The 16653-nt window shown below is 36.8% G+C and overlaps 1 protein-coding gene across 4 annotated transcripts in view; it reads left to right on the top strand.

The window, feature by feature from the left end:
• The window catches only part of METTL8 (methyltransferase 8, tRNA N3-cytidine), a 92964-nt gene that overhangs the window by 33432 nt on the left and 42879 nt on the right, over positions 1–16653 (top strand). For all 4 annotated transcript variants that reach the window (XM_064586675.1, XM_045868641.3, XM_064586674.1 and 1 more), the window contains exon 2: positions 4882–5036. In XM_064586675.1, coding sequence (XP_064442745.1) covers positions 4894–5036 — 143 coding nt within the window. In that variant the 5' untranslated portion in view covers positions 4882–4893. The remainder of the gene's footprint in view (positions 1–4881; positions 5037–16653) is intronic.

The raw sequence follows: 16653 nt of genomic DNA, 5'->3' as shown, positions 1-16653 counted from the left end.
ATTTTAAGATTTCATTGTTGTTTAGTTCAACATATTTTCCAATTTACCTTGTCAAAATTCCTTTCTTTATAAAGGCTGAATAATACTCCATACTTACTAACTCATGTAAATCTGACCTATAGGTTATTTAGAAGTGTGTTGCTTGGGGCACTTGGGTGGCTCAGGTGGTTGGGCATCTGCCTTTGGCTCAGGTCATGATCTCGGGGTCCTGGGATCAAGCCCCACATCGGGCTCCCTGCTCAGCGGGGAGCCTGCTTCTCCTTCTCCTCCCCACTTGTGCTCTTTCTCTGCTATCTCTGTCTTTCTCTCTCAAATAAATAAATAAATAAAATATTTTAAAAAAAAAGTGTGTTGCTTAATTTCCAAGTATTTGGGTACCTTCTAGATATATTATTATTTAAAGTTTGGATAAAAAAGCAAGAACCAACATTATGCTCCTATAAGAGAAGCACTTTATGTATTTTTTTTAAGAGAAACACTTTAAATGTAAACACACAAATGCATTTAAAATATATATAACCGGGTGCGCCTGGGTGGCTTAGTCATTGGGCGTCTGCCTTCAGCTCTGGTCATGATCCCAGGGTCCTGGGATCGAGCCCCACATCAGGCTCCCTGCTCTGCAGGAAGCCTGCTTCTCCCTCTCCCACTCTCCCTGCTTATGTTCCCTCTCTCGCTGTGTCTCTGTCAAATAAATAAAATCTTTAAAAAAAATAATAAAAAATAAAAAAATAAAAAATATATATATAACATATAAAACACTGCATAAGACAGCTGGTAGGGTTATATTAATATTAGACAACGTAGACTTCAAGAAAATAGCTATTACCAGAGATAAGGAGAAATATTTTTAATGAGTCAATTCATCAAAAATTTTAACATTAAATCTTGTTATAGCCAGAAAGCATACTCTGTATAATTTTAATACTGTAGAATTTACTGAGCCTTGTCTTATAGCCCTGCATGTATTGTGTGCCTTGGCAAATGTTTCGTGTTCACTTGAAAAAAATGTGTCTTTGGCTGTTGATAATGTTTAGGTCAAGTTGATAATGTTTAATTCTTCCATATCCTTATTGATTTTTTGATAGTTTTCTTAATGTTGTTTTATTTATTACTGAGAGGAGGTATTAAAATTTCCAAGAGGGTGCCTGGGTGGCTCAGTTGGTTAAGCGACTGCCTTCGGCTCAGGTCATGATCCTGGAGTCCCTGGATCGAGTCCCTCATCAGGCTCCCTGCTCAACGGGGAGTCTGCTTCTCCCTCTGACCCTCTTCCCTCTCATGCTCTCTCTCATTCTCTCTCTCAAATAAATAAATAAAATCTTAAAAAAAAAAATAAAAAAGAAATAAATAAAATTGCCAAGAATTACTGTGAATTTGTTAATTTCTCCTTTTAAAAAGTTCTGTCCATTTTTGCTTCATATAGTTTGAAGCTCTGTTATTATGTACATGCATATTTAGGATTGTATGTCATTATTAAACATCCCCTTTTATCTCTATAACAGTCTTTTTGTTTTTTAAAGTCCACTTTGTTATTAAATAAAAAAATTCAACTGAGTAAATGTTAAAGATCTAGTTGGCTTTATTTACCAATTCACAAATTGGGCAGCATCCCATCTAGAAAGTAGAGAGGAGCTCCGAAGGGCTACAGAAAGAAAAAGGTTTTTAAAGGTAAAGAAGGAGCGGAAAAAAGGAAATTATTAGCAAAGAATCCATTGTTTTAGGCAAGGTTGCCCTCCTAAGGGGAACTGAAGGGGCCTCTCAATAAAGTCCCTAGTGCTGACCAGGAAATTCTCATGTTGACTGGTTAAAGGTTACATTTCTGGGGGGTTAAAACTGCAGTTATGTTAGGTATTAAGTTTTGTTTTACTGACTTGGGGCCTTAATCTAAGTGATGCCATTTTAGGCCTGTGGTTTTGTTTTTAACAATATTAATATAGCTCTATCAGTTTTCTCATGTGGCATTTGTATAATATCTCTTTTTATTTTAATATATTTGTATCTTTATATTTAAAGTGCTTCTCTTATAAACAGTATATGGTTGGGTCTTGCTTTTTCATACAAATTGACAGTCTTTGTCTTTTAATTGGACTCCATTTACATTTAATGTAATTATTGATATAGTTGGGTTTAAATATGCCATCCTAGTATTTGTTTTCTTACTGTCCTTTTTGGTTTTAGTTCCTCTGTGCTTCCTTTCCTGCCTTCTTTTGGGTGATTGGAATATTTTTAGCTATACCTATTTGTTTTATTTCAAATAAAAATACTACTTCTTCATACAGTTTCACTATGCAAATAATATGTTAATTAAACTTATATTCAAGTTAGGGTATGCCAAAAGAGTTAAGAGAGGGTATATAAAGAGAGTGGAACATTCTGGTGGCAGAAATCAACTTTCTGTACCAGAATTCTGTTTGGGGTTGACCCTGCTCATCTTTTCTTTTCCCATCACAAAATGGAACCATGACCTAGTAGACATTAAGCTAACATGATAGTCATAACATCTCATTTGCCTCCACCATTTAGCAGAGAAGGAAAACCAAACAAGAAACAAGAGATCTGCACTAGCTATTGAGTGTTTCATTTTTCATCACACACTTAAATCATTGTAATCTATGTAACTGGGTTGCTGCCTATATACTGTCACACTCTTCTGTCACTTCCTTCTTCCACACTGTAAGGATCTTATGAGCCACCCTGAAAAATATGAAGTAGTTTCCTTCTAATTAAATTTATGTCAGATAAGTATCATTTTTGTATTATCAATCAAACAATTAATTCACAAGCAGCTTGGTGCTGCCCTTAGAAGCTTGCAATTTAGTTAAGAAGACATTTATATAATTTTATGATGTATTTTTCTATACTGTATTTATTATATAAATGTATCATATTTATATACTAAAAAAGACAAAGGAGTGCAAGGCTGTGTGTGACTGTTACATATAATAAATAAATGAGGTAAGGTGTTTTTGTTAGAAAAACAGCTGCCTAAACAGCTGCCTATGGAGATTTTTGATCATTTATAGTGAGAGAAACTCTTTCTTCTTTTTCCCTGTCTTCCTCTTCTCTATATAGATAGATATAGATAAGTATCACATGATTATTTGGAGATTAAAATTTCATTTTGATTTGGCTTTCCTGGGTGGAAAACATTTACTTCATTTTACACTTTTGAGCATGAATTGTCTCTTTCTAGGTATAATCAGTTTCTACTCTTCAGCATACAGATATTATGAATAATATTCAGTGCAGGAAGAGCTCTAAAAATAATTGTGAAGGTAGGGTTTTGTTATAGTCTTACATGGAACACCGGCAGGAGATAAGAACAAAGGCACATCATAGGAAAGTTAGTAGTAGGCAGAGCATTTAATCTCATCTGCCTCCACCAAAAAGCTTGCATTTAGCAGAGAAGGAAAAACAAACAAGAAACAGGAGATCTGCACTAGGTATTGAGTGTTGCATTTCTCATCACTGTTAGTCACATTTGAATGGAACCATTTACGGTCTTTTTGGTGTATAATTAAGCCTTTTTTTTTTTTCTCCAAAAGGAAAATCTTGAATTTTATGTTTAAAAACACAATGAGATGTTTTTGACATTCTGCCGTTCATTTTGGAAATCACCATCTTAAAATCCATTGCCTTTCAGTAAGTTGATAAAGGATGTACAATACACGTCATTTTTACACAAAATAGTACCTTAGATAGTCTCCAGTGTGTATAATATATACACACCTTTTAGCATCTGTTTCTACTTGGCAGGTTGCAGCATTAGGCTGAATGTTGTGATGAACAACTGAATGGGGATGAAATGCTAAGCAGTCTTACAATGGATTTTTATTAGAAAAAGTAAGCTCTTCAGAGCTTCTTATTGATACTTTTCCATAAAGATGGTAAGCCAACATATTTGTACATAATTAAGGTGACATACTCTTTAAATGTTTAAGTTCTTCCAGAAATGGGGATGGACTTGACTAACCAACTGATGATTCTCCTCTTGAGCTGGGATTGTATATTTTTTGTACAGGGAAATCTGTTTTTACAAATGTATTACTAACTATTCTTACAAATATATGTATACAGGGTTGTTACAATTAAGAATTGCTGGGATCAGGGGCGCCTGGGTGGCTCAGTCGTTAAGAATTGCTGGGATCATATCTTCAGTATTTACTTATTATTTGACTAAATTTCATTCTATTCAGCTCAGCCCAGAGAAGCAGATTTAATAGGTTTGTTTTCTTATTCTGCTACTACTGTACTTGGGTTTTTGGTCTAGTGGTCATAAAATATTCCCAAGAAATATGTTCACTTAGAATTCCCAAACCAAAATAATAAAATCACTTAAAAAAACTTTTAATACACAAAATTCAGATTCTAGGCTGACATCCTTTGGCTGTGTGATAAAAATTAAATGAACAAATACCAAACAAAGCAAAGTTGGTCAAAGCTGTGACTTATGAGGAATGTCAGCCAATGGTACACACTCTAAATATTCTTTTTCCTTCTCTTGGCCTGAAAATACTTCAGGACAGAAGCTATCATGCCCAACTTTCATTTAAAAATGTTTAGTTTTCGGGGTGCCTGGGTGGCTCAGTCATTAAGCGTCTGCCTTTGGCTCAAGTCATGATCTCAGGGTCCTGGGGTCGAGCCCCACGTCAGGCTCCCTGCTTCTCCCTCTCCCACTCCCCCTGCTTGTGTTCCCTCTCTCTCTCTGTCTCTCTCTGTCAAATAAATAAATAAATCTTTTAAAAAATAAATAAATAAAAATAAAAATGTTTAGTTTTCATGTCTTTTCTCAGGTTGTAAACCTTTTGGACCAGTTTTTGCCTATTTGATAAATAATACACTGTATAATCCATATTGACTAATTAATCATTTGTAACTTTCCAGGTACTGATTAAGATGTATGTGATTTGGAGGAATTCTGTTTCCTGTCTAAGGATAAGAAAGGTGCCACATAGATTCCAAAGTGGTAATCACCCAGTGGTCCCTCTGGGATCAAGGATTTTAACGGACCCAGCCAAAGTTTTTGAACATAACATGTGGTGAGTTATCTTCGACGTCTAATGTTATATATGTATCTGAAACATTAACAGTGGTATTATTTTCATTTAGAGCCAAGAAAGGATTTTTAAAGTTGATCAGTGTTGTTGGGGTCCAAAAGACAGGGTAACTGATCCTAACTTAAATGTTGCCAATTCTGAATTTCTTTGCAAATGAAATTGATAAAATGACTCTTCCCAAGTGCTTTCCTCAGCTTTGGGGTTCTTGCAGACCCTCCCTGCTCACCTCTAGTCCTGACTTGCCAGCATATTTTGGGAAGGGAGGCTCTTTTCTAGATAGAGCCCTCCTCCTGCCCTGCAGGCCCTTCCACCTTTTACAAGTACTTGTCCATGAGCAAATGTGTATTCAGTACTTGCTGCTTACTGAGACCAAGGAAAATACACTGGTATGACCCTAGTCTATGCTTTCAGGAAATCTGTCCTCTATTTGGAAAGATAGATATTTATAGGAAAAGTTGATAATTAGCAATGCATGGCAGCAAATTGTAAGGGTGCAATGTGTTCTTATAAGGCATATACAACTGTATGTCTTATAAGAACAACTCAACAGGGGCGCCTGGGTGGCTCAGTCATTAAGCATCTGCGTTCGGCTCAGGTCATGATCCCGGGGTCCTCGGATCGAGCTCCGCATCAGGCTATCTGCTCTGTGGGAAGCCTGCTTCTCCCTCTCCTACTCTCCCTGCTGGTGTTCCCTCTCTCCCTGTGTATCTCTCTGTCAAATAAGTAAAATCTTAAAAAAAAAAAAAAAGAACAACTCAACAGTACAAAACCACTTCTGTTTTGACATAGGAAGATTTCTTTTTTTTCTTTTTTCAGTTTCCACTTTTTTGACATATAATTGATATATAAAGGAAAATTTCTTTAGGTGGAGAAATTGAGATCAGGATTATTTATTCTGTCTTCAGTATATAGTACAGTGCCTGACACATACATATTTGTGAAGTAATGACTTGGATAGTTAAGGCTGGAGAAAGGGCATTCTTGGTGGGTAGAAAGTCATAAAACACAGAGATAAAGAAGTATAAGGCATATGCAGAGGACCATGAACAGGATAGTTTACCTAAAATAAAGACTTTCCTAGGAGATTTATAAATGATAAAGTTGGAATCATATAAATCAGGTATGGGGGTGGGGACAAGATAGTGTGAATTCCTGAATTCGCAGCTAAAGTGGAAGGCATTATAGAGCCACTGAAGAGAAATGACATTAATACATGGGCTATTAAGTACTGTGTATGTATTTGGTGACAGTGTACTAACTAGACAGATCAGCAGGTAGAACTAGAAGCAGGAAAGTGCCAATGAGAGAGATTTTGAAGGATGAATAAATAGAACTTGATGCTTTTGTAGAAAGGAAAAGGAAACATTTGGCTATGAAGTTTTGATCCTAGATGACTAATGGAAACTTAGTAATTAGTTCCACATTATACAATATGTGGCCACTAGCCAGATGTGGTTCTTGAGCACTTGAAACCTGATTAGTCTGAATTGAGATGTGCTGTAACATTTTGAAGACTTAGTACAGGCTCTCTCAGCCTTCGCGCCATCTTCTTGGAAACCTCTGCACCACCATTAGAGCCAAGTGGAGAAAGAAGCAAGTGTGTAGGCGGAAGCATAAGAGAAGAAAGATGAGGCAGAGGTCCAAGTAGACCACTAGCTTGTGCACCCATTGAAGCCACAGCAACAGAAATAAGGAAAGGCAGAGGCCAGGGATGCTGGTACCAATTGTTGAACTGCATATCTACTTTCTAGAACATCCATCACCATCTGATCTCAAGGACCCCTTTGAGAGACCCACCTTGCTCATACCAAAACATTCCCTTTTGGTCTTTTGCCCTGGACCTGTGACTTTCAAGACTAATTCTGTTTTCATTTGTGTGAATATAACACATGTACAATAAATCATCTCTTCTGTCTTAGCTGAAAAAAAAAAAGAGAGTACAAAAAGAAAAGGTAAAATATATCATTAACAATTTTTATACTGAACTGCATGTTGATATTATTTTGGACATATTGAATTAAAATATATTATTAAAATTTCATTTCTTTTAGTTTTTTTAAACATGGATACTAGAAGATTTTAAATTACATCTGTGGCTGACATTATACTTTCTCGGACAGTTGCCGAATTAAACTACTTGGCCTGCTGCCATCACCAATATGGACAGTTGCAGTAGGCTGTGAGATCACTGCCAAGCAACTAAACCTCTACAGGAACTTCTGGTCCTAGACAAGCTATTTGTTTACCAATTTTTTATTCTTCATTAGAGTCTAGTGAGTTAGCAGTCTGAGTTCTCTTTTTCTGTCTGCTACCACCTACTCTTTTGTTTAAGGTTCCTGCCTACCCATTTAAGTTCTGTTTTGTCATAGGCTCTCAGGGAAGCAAGAGTCCTCTGGGTCAATGCCCCTCAAGCACTGTGGGCTAGCTTTGGGATGCTGTACAAGAATCCCCTGGGAAGTTACTATTTCACTAGGTCTAGAGGTATGGCCCAGGAATTTGTAATTTGAAAAAGCTCTTTTAGTAATTCTGTTGAGCCGCCAGGTTTAGGACCCTTTGGTGGTTCTCAAACTTTCCTTTAGCAGTAGAATTTTTTTCCAAGTGAAGTCCTAACATTAAATATTGGAATCCCAATATTTAAAAGGTAAAAACAAACCTCATCTTAATGAAGCAGGTATAGAGGCCTGGGGCATTAACAGCTCCGCCTCCCATTTCTCCCCTCACCCCCTCACTGTAGCAGCCTCATGGATTTTTAGGGTTCTGTTGATCAAAGTTTGAAAAACCTTGTTCTAGTCTCAATAGCTATCCTCCTCCACAGCATACCCCCTGAAAGGGTATACAGCCTGTGCCCGGATGCTTGTAGTGGACTCTCTCCAGAGGCGAATTCATACTGTAATTATAAAAATAATTTCCTCCAAACAAAGAGGAAAGTATTTGCCTCCTGTCATCTCCTTATGCACTGTTGTTTTGTTGTTTTTTGTTTTTGTTTTTTGGGGGTATTTTGGGTTTTGTTTGTTTGTTTGCTTTCTTTAAAAAGAAGTTTCGTAAGTTAAACTGAAAACCAGAAGACTGGTTGACTTTCCCCTTCCTTCAAGTCCAAAGTTCTATCCAAAAGTTCTGACTTCCTTATTTTCTCCTTTGTATTTAAGAAGAATGTTTCCTCTCTTGCTGAATTTTGATTTTTAAAAGATGTTTCTAGAAAACTACTGTACCTGTCAGTTTTCTCTCAGAGATGTAGAATTGTCTACAGTTTATTTTTCTGTTTAGCCTCTAGTTCAGTCAGTACTATTTCTATGTGAACCTCTTTTTAATAAAAATATTTTTGAGGAAAAAATAAAGGTATCCATTTTTTATTCAGTTTCTAATATCTTGAGAAAGAATTGCCCTCCAGATTCTGTATATTTGTGTTACTAGTATTTACATCTCCCTATAGTCTTACTTTTTAATAATTTAGTGAAGTGAATTTCACATAACATAAAAGTAACTGTTTTAAAGTGAACAGTTCAGTGGCATTAATTACATTCATCATTTTATGCACCTAGCACCTCTGTCTTGTTCCAAAATATTTCCATCAATCCCAAGTAAAGTCCCTTACCCATTAAGTGGTTTATCTTCTTCATACTCCCATTCCTCTAGCCCCTGGCAATCACCAGTCTGTGTGCTAGCTCCATGGATTCACCTCTTCTGGATATTTCATATAAAAGGGATCATACAATATGTGACCTTTTGTGTCTGGCTTCTCACACTTAGCATAATGTCTTGGAGGTTCATCCACATTGTAGCATGTGTCATTACTTCATTTCTTTTTATGACTGAATAATATCCTATTGTATGTATACACCACAACTGGTTTATCCATTCATCCACTGAAGGACATTGGGGCTATTTCCACCTTTGGCTCTTGTGAATAGAGCTGCTGTGAACATGCATGTACATGTACTTGTTTGAGTCCTTGTTTTCAGTTCTTTGAGGTATATACCTAGGAATGGAATTTCAGGGGTCATATGATAATTCTGTGTTAACTTTTTGAGGAATTGCCAAGCTCTTTTCCACAGTGATCAAAACATTTTACATTCAGCTTACAGTCTTTTAATTATACTTAGCAAAATTTTTAATCTGGGGGGGCACTGACATGAAACTATATTCAGAATGCTTTTGAGACATGGCCCAGAGATCTATTTTGAGCAAATTACAGTTATTTGGAAAAATCATTCCTTATTTCACACTGTTCCTGGTTTAAGTGTGTAGTAATTTTTCAGAAGATCCCTGAAATTTATAAGGAATAATAAACACTTATATAATTGTATGACTAAATCATCTAGGCCAGTGGCTTTCAAGCTTTTTAGCATGATCCACAGTAAGAAGTACAGTTTACATCATGGACCAGTATATGTACATATAACATATGCACATATATGAAACAGGAACAAAAGCTTCTTGTACAGTTTTACCATGTGAGACATTCACTAATTGTTTCCATTTGTTCTATTCTACTCCATTTCTGTTTCTTTCTCATTTTAAGTGTTGGTTAGATCTTTTTTTTTTAAAGATTTTATTTATTTATTTGAGATAGCGAGAGAGAGAGCACGAGCAGGGGAGAGAGGGAGAAGCAGGCTCCCTGCTGAGCAAGGAGCCCAGTGCGGGGCTCAATCTCAGGATCCCGGAATCATGAGCTAAGCTGAAGGCAGACACTTAACCAACTGAGCCACCTAGGTGCCCCTAAGTGTTGGTTAGATTAACAAAGCTGACTGCATGACTCACTAAAAGGATCGTGACCTTTAGTTTAAAAAATACTGAGCTAAACCATTCTCTGTAGATCCAAGATAGGACCTGTATGCTGCAACATGACCTCCTATTATATAACCAATTTAAATAATAGACTGTTTACAGAATTCCAATACAGTTTACCTATCAAGATATCTTTCTTATTATATGGTCTGAATTTTCCTTATATATGTATTATCTGATTCCTCTTACCTTGTTTCATACATAGTTCTTTAATACAGTTAATAAGTATTTTCGTTATCTGTCTCCATTACAACATTTGTTGTGAGAAGTAGTCTAGATGTTGAGAGCACAGACTGACTAGTTGTCTAACCTTGAGAAGTTCCCCTGTGCCTTGGTTTCTACATCTTTATTTTTATTTATTTATTTATTTAAAGATTTTATTTATTTGTCAGAGAGAGAGAGAGCACAAACAGGAGGAGTGGCAGGCAGAGGGAGGAGCAGGCTCCCCGCTAAGCAAGGAGCGCAATGCGGGACCTGATCCTAGGACCCTGGGATCATGACCTGAGCCGAAGGCAGAAGCTTAACCAACTGAGCCACCCAGGCATCCCAGTTTCTACATCTTTAAAATGGGATAATAATAGTATTATCTACCTCAAAGGGCTATTGTAATGATTAAATTGATATATAATATAAAATGTGTACACATAGTAAATAAGCAACACATAAGAATTAGCTATCGGGCACCTGGGTGGCTCAGTTGTTAAGCGTCTGCCTTCGGCTCAGGTCATGATCCCAGGGTCCTGGGATCGAGCCCCGCATCGGGCTCCCTGCTCAGCGGGAAGCCTGCTTCTCCCTCTCCCGCTCCCCCTGCTTGTGTTCCTGCTCTCACTATCTCTCACAACAGATAGTTCTCTGTCAAATATATAAATAAAATCTTAAAAAAAAGAAAAAAGAATTAGCTATCATATTATTATTATCATTTTCTAACATGTACTTAAGTTACTTATGTATCTGTTTTATTGTCATTATTAAATTGTATGATGCTTTAGAGTCTTCTTAGTTTATATCTGTTTCATAGCTATATTCCCCATATAATACACACCCAGTAAGTATGTTTGAATAAGTGGATGAATATGGAGAAATACAAGATCCAGTTCATATCTACTGGAAGTGTACAGCTAGACTGAGAGTTAATATAATGGCTAAATATGGGCTTCAAAATCCAAATAATCTGAATATGAATCCTGACTCTACCCCGTTCCAGCTATGTGAACTTGAGCAAGTTCCTTCATGGGTATTATGAGTGTTAAAGACAATAAATATTTAGGACTCTTAGTAGTAGTAAGTGTTCACTGAAATAAGTGTTCTTGTTATTATTAGATGGAGAATTGAGATGTATACCAATGAATAAATAAACAGTGTAGAGTATGCAAGGTCATACAGTGGAGGAGGTGAAGAACACAGGAATGAGCTTCAGAACAGAAAGAGATTCTTGAAATGAGGATGTAAGAAAAGTCAGTAAAACGTCATAGAGTAGGTAGAATTTAACCTGGACACTGAAGGTTGAGGAGTATTTGAATAGTGAAGACTGTTTGTTCTAGACAAGTGGTAGCATGAGCAGTTGAGAATACACGAGGTTTATTCCAAAGCAAGCAAATGGACCAGCCCAACTGAAAGAGAAATTTCGTATTTTGAAAGCGGGTGAGTGATGTGACAAAAGAAGTATTTTAGGAGAACTAAGCAGGCTCTGTTGTTCAGGATACTTAGAATTAACCATCATTGAACATGAAGTGATCTCTTTTATCTCCAGCGGTTTTTGTATATTGACATATACCCATCAGTAGGTTAAGTTTTATGGAGGACTTAAGAGAGGAAATGATACTGCTCCAAAGGGACACCAGCCCATTTCACTAAGAAGCCTGGATCCTCCAGATAAAGAAGATGGGATGAATCTGAAAGACAAAGTATTCCTTCTCCAACAAAAGGAATGGGAAATAGTCAAAGCAAGCAAGAACTACACCAAAAGCAACCACAAAAGTCCATAAACAGGGAAAATTAATATCAAGGAAAGAAATTGTAGATTCATGTGTGGCTCAGAGTGACTCCTAACCTCACCTTCATCTCTCAGAAGCAATACCAGGAAAAGAAGGTCAGCTGACAGATCGTTACTAATACTCATTAGCAGCCCAGGCAAAGGTTGAGAAAGAACCCTTAAAAATAAATGGCTTTGCCTATGGCAACGGAATTTAAGGTCTCAGCAGAGCAAGAAAAATGCTGAGGTTCACCATTTTCCAGGGTTCCATGCTGAATTGAGAGAACTATCCCAAGACTAAGGAATAGGAATAGGATACATCTCGGGGCACCTGGGTGGCTCAGTCATTAAGCATCTGCCTTCGGGTCAGGTCATGATCCCAGGGTCCTGGGATTGAGCCCCACATCGGGCTCCCTGCTCAGCGGGAGGCCTGCTTCTCCCTCTCCCACTCCCCCTGCTTGTGTTCCCTCTCTCGCTGTGTCTCTCTCTGTCAAATAAATAAATAGAATCTTAAAAAAAAAAAAAAAGGAATAAGATACATCTTAACTAGGTAAGTGAAACTTAACATAGGACTTAATGAATCTCAAAAAAAAAAAGAGAGAGGGAGAGAAAGAAAGGAAGGGAGGGAAGGTGGGAGGAGGAAAAGAGAAAGCAGATTCAGACCTTTATAAAGGTCGTCCATTACCCTGTGGAATCTCCCCCTTCCCTCCCACCTCTACCACCCTCAGAATATAGGAAAGCAGAGGGGCGCCTGGGTGCTCAGTCAGTTAAGTGTCTGACTTCGGGTCAGGTCATGATCTCAGGGTACTGGGATGGGCCTGCGCAGGGCTCCTACTCAGTGAGGAGTCTGCTTGTCCCTCTGCCCCTCCCATCCCTCATGCTCTCTCTCTCAAATAAATAAAATCTTTCAAAAAAAAAAAAAAGAATATAGGAAAATGGAGAAAATATATAATACTGAGCCTTCAAATTAGAGTTTACAGAGAAAGATAAACAGGTCTCTGAGTAAGGTTGGGTGTCAAGAAAATTTATCTGCAGGGGCGCCTGGGTGGCTCAGTTGGATAAGCAACTGCCTTCGGCTCAGGTCATGATCCTGGAGTCCCGGGATCGAGTCCCTCATCGGGCTCCCTGCAGGGAGTCTGCTTCTCCCTCTGACCCTCCTCCCTCTCATGCTCTCTGTCTCTCATTCTCTCTCTCTCAAATAAATAAATAAAATCTTTAAAAAAAAAAAATTTATCTGCAGGAAAACAGAAAAGGAAAGAAGGAAGGAGGGAGAAAGAACATAGCATGCATTATAGATTAGTTTGCATTTTCCAATACTTTGTGTAAAGGGAATCATAATATGTATTCTCTTTTTTTCTCTGGCCTCTTTCACTAAGTATAATTATTTTGAGATTTATCCATGTTGTTGCATGTATCAATAATTTGCTCATTTTTATTGTTAATATAAAACTCATGAGAATATATAAAAAGCTTTCAAAATTCAATAAACAAACAGCCCAATAAAAATAGGTGAAGTATTTGAACAGACACTTCACCAAAGAAGATACACAGGTAATAAGCACATGAAAGAATGATCAATATCATTAATCATAAGGGAAGTGCAAATTAAAGTCACAATGAAATACTACTTACTACAAACTTATTAGAATAGCTAAAATTCAAAATACTATACTGAGTGTTGGAGAGGATGTAGAGGAACTGGAACTTTCATACACTACTGGTGGGAATATAATATGGTATAACCATGTTGGAAAACAGCTTGGCAGTTTCTTAAAAAATAAAACATAAGCGTGTAATATGATTCAGCCATTCCATTCCTGGATATTTACCTAAGAGAAAAGAAAGCGTATGTCCATACAAATATTTATATGTGATTATTTATAGCAACTTTATTTTTAATAGCCAAATTTGGAAACAACCCAAATTCCCATGAACAAGTAAATGGACAAACTGTGTACTATCTATGTAATAGAATACGACTCAGTAATAAAAAGAAGTGAGCTATTGATAAACACAGCAGTATGGATGAATTTAAAAATAATTATGCTGAGGAAAAGAAATTAAAAATAAAGAGTATATATTATACTCTTAGTACTATATTAGAAAATGCAAACTAAAAATAGAGACCGGAAGCAGATCAGTGGTTGTCAGTGGAGTTGGGGGGTGGTGATAAGAAAAGGGGGCCTGGAGGGCGCCTGGGTGGCTCAGTTGTTAAGCATCTGCCTTCGGCTCAGGTCATGATCCCAGGGTCCTGGGATCGGGTTCCGAGTCGGGCTCCCTGCTCTGCGGGAAGCCTGCTTCTCCCTCTTCTGCTCCCCCTGCTTATGTTCCCTCTCTTGGTCTCTCTCTCTCTCTCTCTCTCTCTCTGTCAAATAAATAAAATCTTAAAAAAAAAAAGAAAGGAGGGCTGGAAAGGAGGAATTATAAAGGTGGACAGGGAAACTTTTGAGGGTGATGGATATATTCATTATCTTGTTTGTGGTGATGGTTTCATGAGTGTCTACATATGTCAGAACTTATCAAATTGCGCACTTTAAATATGTGCGGTTTACTGTATGTCATTATACCTCAATAAAATCATGAAAAATATGGTTACATCCATACATTGGAAAATAATATCGCAGTTAATAAAAATAAGAGAAATCCATGTATATTGATACCAAGAAATGGCTATGATATGTCATTAAACCAAAAGAGCAAGTTGCAGAAAAGTATCTTTAGTATGTCTCATTTTTATTAAGGAATTCTTGTACATGTGCTACATGTATATACAAATCTTTGTTTTTATACGCATAGAGAAAGGTCTGGAAATGTCCACATCATACTGATAAGTGTTTATCTCAGGAATGGGCATGAGGATGAGAGAGAGATTAAACTTTATATTTTATATGCATTAGTATTGTTTGAATTTTTTTAAAGAATGCCCTCCATGTGCCTATTCTCATCTCACTGTCTACCTGATAAATTCTTTATTCTTTAATAACTGATTACAACTCCTCATCTCATTAACAATTTCGAGTTCTACCAAATCTTCTTCATCTTTATGTCTCCAGTTCACAGCTCAGTGCCTGAAAGATATAGGTTCTCAATAAATGTTTAATGAGGGAAATGGATATTGGTTTCTTCCAGCAGCTATGATCTCTATTCCATTATATGCAGAAATGGGAAGGCATTGTTTCTTTCTGTGTGTCTTTTATAAGTCATTCATTCCTAAGTAAGAAACTGATATACTAATAAAAATAATCAATGGAAATATTTATTATAGCTGAAAAGAGAAGTGGGTAACCAGGAGTCGTAAGTATAAGTTAGTACCAACAGTAGAAAAGATTTAATTGAAATTAGTTAAATTATTAGCTGATATACCTATAACAACTGTATTTCATTCATCTGAGGCTCACATTTGTTTCACTAATTAACATATCTGAAATCATGATACATCTTACAATTGTAATTGGAGTGTTTTTTCCTTTCTTACTGGTACAGAAAATAATGGTATCTTAGATTTGAAGAAATAGAATAATTATAATTTCAAAGTACTTAATCTTAATTATATATCATTTTGAGAATTATAACTCTTATTTTACTAATACAGAAACTGAGAGACACAAAATTTAAATGATTTTTCACTACCATATATCAAAGTTAACATATAGAATATTTGTTATATTGTTAGAAATCATTTAAACCTTTTGCTATAAAGATAAATGGACAGTAGACATAGAAAGATGACCCAGGAGGAAGTACATTGAGCATATGGGGAAATAGACAACAGTAAAAGGAGTACAAATTAAACAATAAGGTACCTTTTTATATCTATTAAGATAGTATCAAAAAAGAAAAAGGGGGGGCATGGGTGGCTCAGTTGGTTAAATGTCCAGCTCTTGATTTCAGCTCAGGTCATGATGTCAGGGGCATGAGATTGAGCCCCACGTGGGGCTCCGCACTGGACGTGGAGCTCGCTTAAGATTCTCTCTCCCTCTCTCGCTCTGCCCCTCCCCTGTTCTCTTTCTCTCTAACCAAAAAAAAAGAAAAGAAAAGAAAAAAGAAAAAGAAATTTCAGATAACACTCAATCCTGGTTAGCATTGTAAATTAATATAATCTGATTATCTTTCTATTTTTTATTTGTCTCATTTGTTCTTTTCTTTTCGCTACTAGCTTATTAGCTATACATCTTTACATTATTTTTACATATTATTCTAGAAAAATATTTTCAAAATTGTGGTCTCAGAACCTCTTTTCACTCAAATCTTTGAGGATCTGAAAAAACTTTTATTTATCTGAATTGTATCTATTGATTTTTCCCATATTAGAAATTAAAACAGACATTAAAAAATAGTTAATTCATTGTAAAACAAAAATAATCAATCTATTACATGTCACAAAAATATCTGTTTCCCCAAAAGAGTGGCATTTTTTTTTTTTAAAGATTTTATTTATTTATTCAACAGAGAGAAAGAGAAAGAGCACAAGCAGAGGGAGCATCAGGCAGAGGGAGAGGGCGAAGCGGGCTCCCTACTGAGCAGGGAGGATGAGGCAGGGCTCGATCCCAGGACCCTGGGATCATGACCTGAACCAAAGTCAGGTGCTTAACAACTGAGCCACCCAGGTGCGGGCATTGTTTTAAATGTATGCAAGTCTCTTTAGGGTCTGGCTTTTTTTTTTTTTTTTAAGATTTTATTTCATTTATTTGAGAGAGAAAGAGAGCGAAAGAGCACAGTGGGGGCGGGGCAGAGGGAGAGGGAGAAGCAGACTCCCTGCTGAGCAGGGAGCCCGACACAGGGCTCCATCCCAGAACCCTGGGATCAGGCACCTAACTGACTGAGTCACCCAGGTACCCCATC

This window comes from Mirounga angustirostris, unplaced genomic scaffold (genome assembly GCF_029215605.1).
Source record: "Mirounga angustirostris isolate CCGP_5_RB_7025 unplaced genomic scaffold, mMirAng1.0.hap1 SCAF_3, whole genome shotgun sequence".
Taxonomy (NCBI): Eukaryota; Metazoa; Chordata; class Mammalia; order Carnivora; family Phocidae; genus Mirounga; species Mirounga angustirostris.
This window is presented reverse-complemented; position numbering and strand designations above follow the sequence as displayed.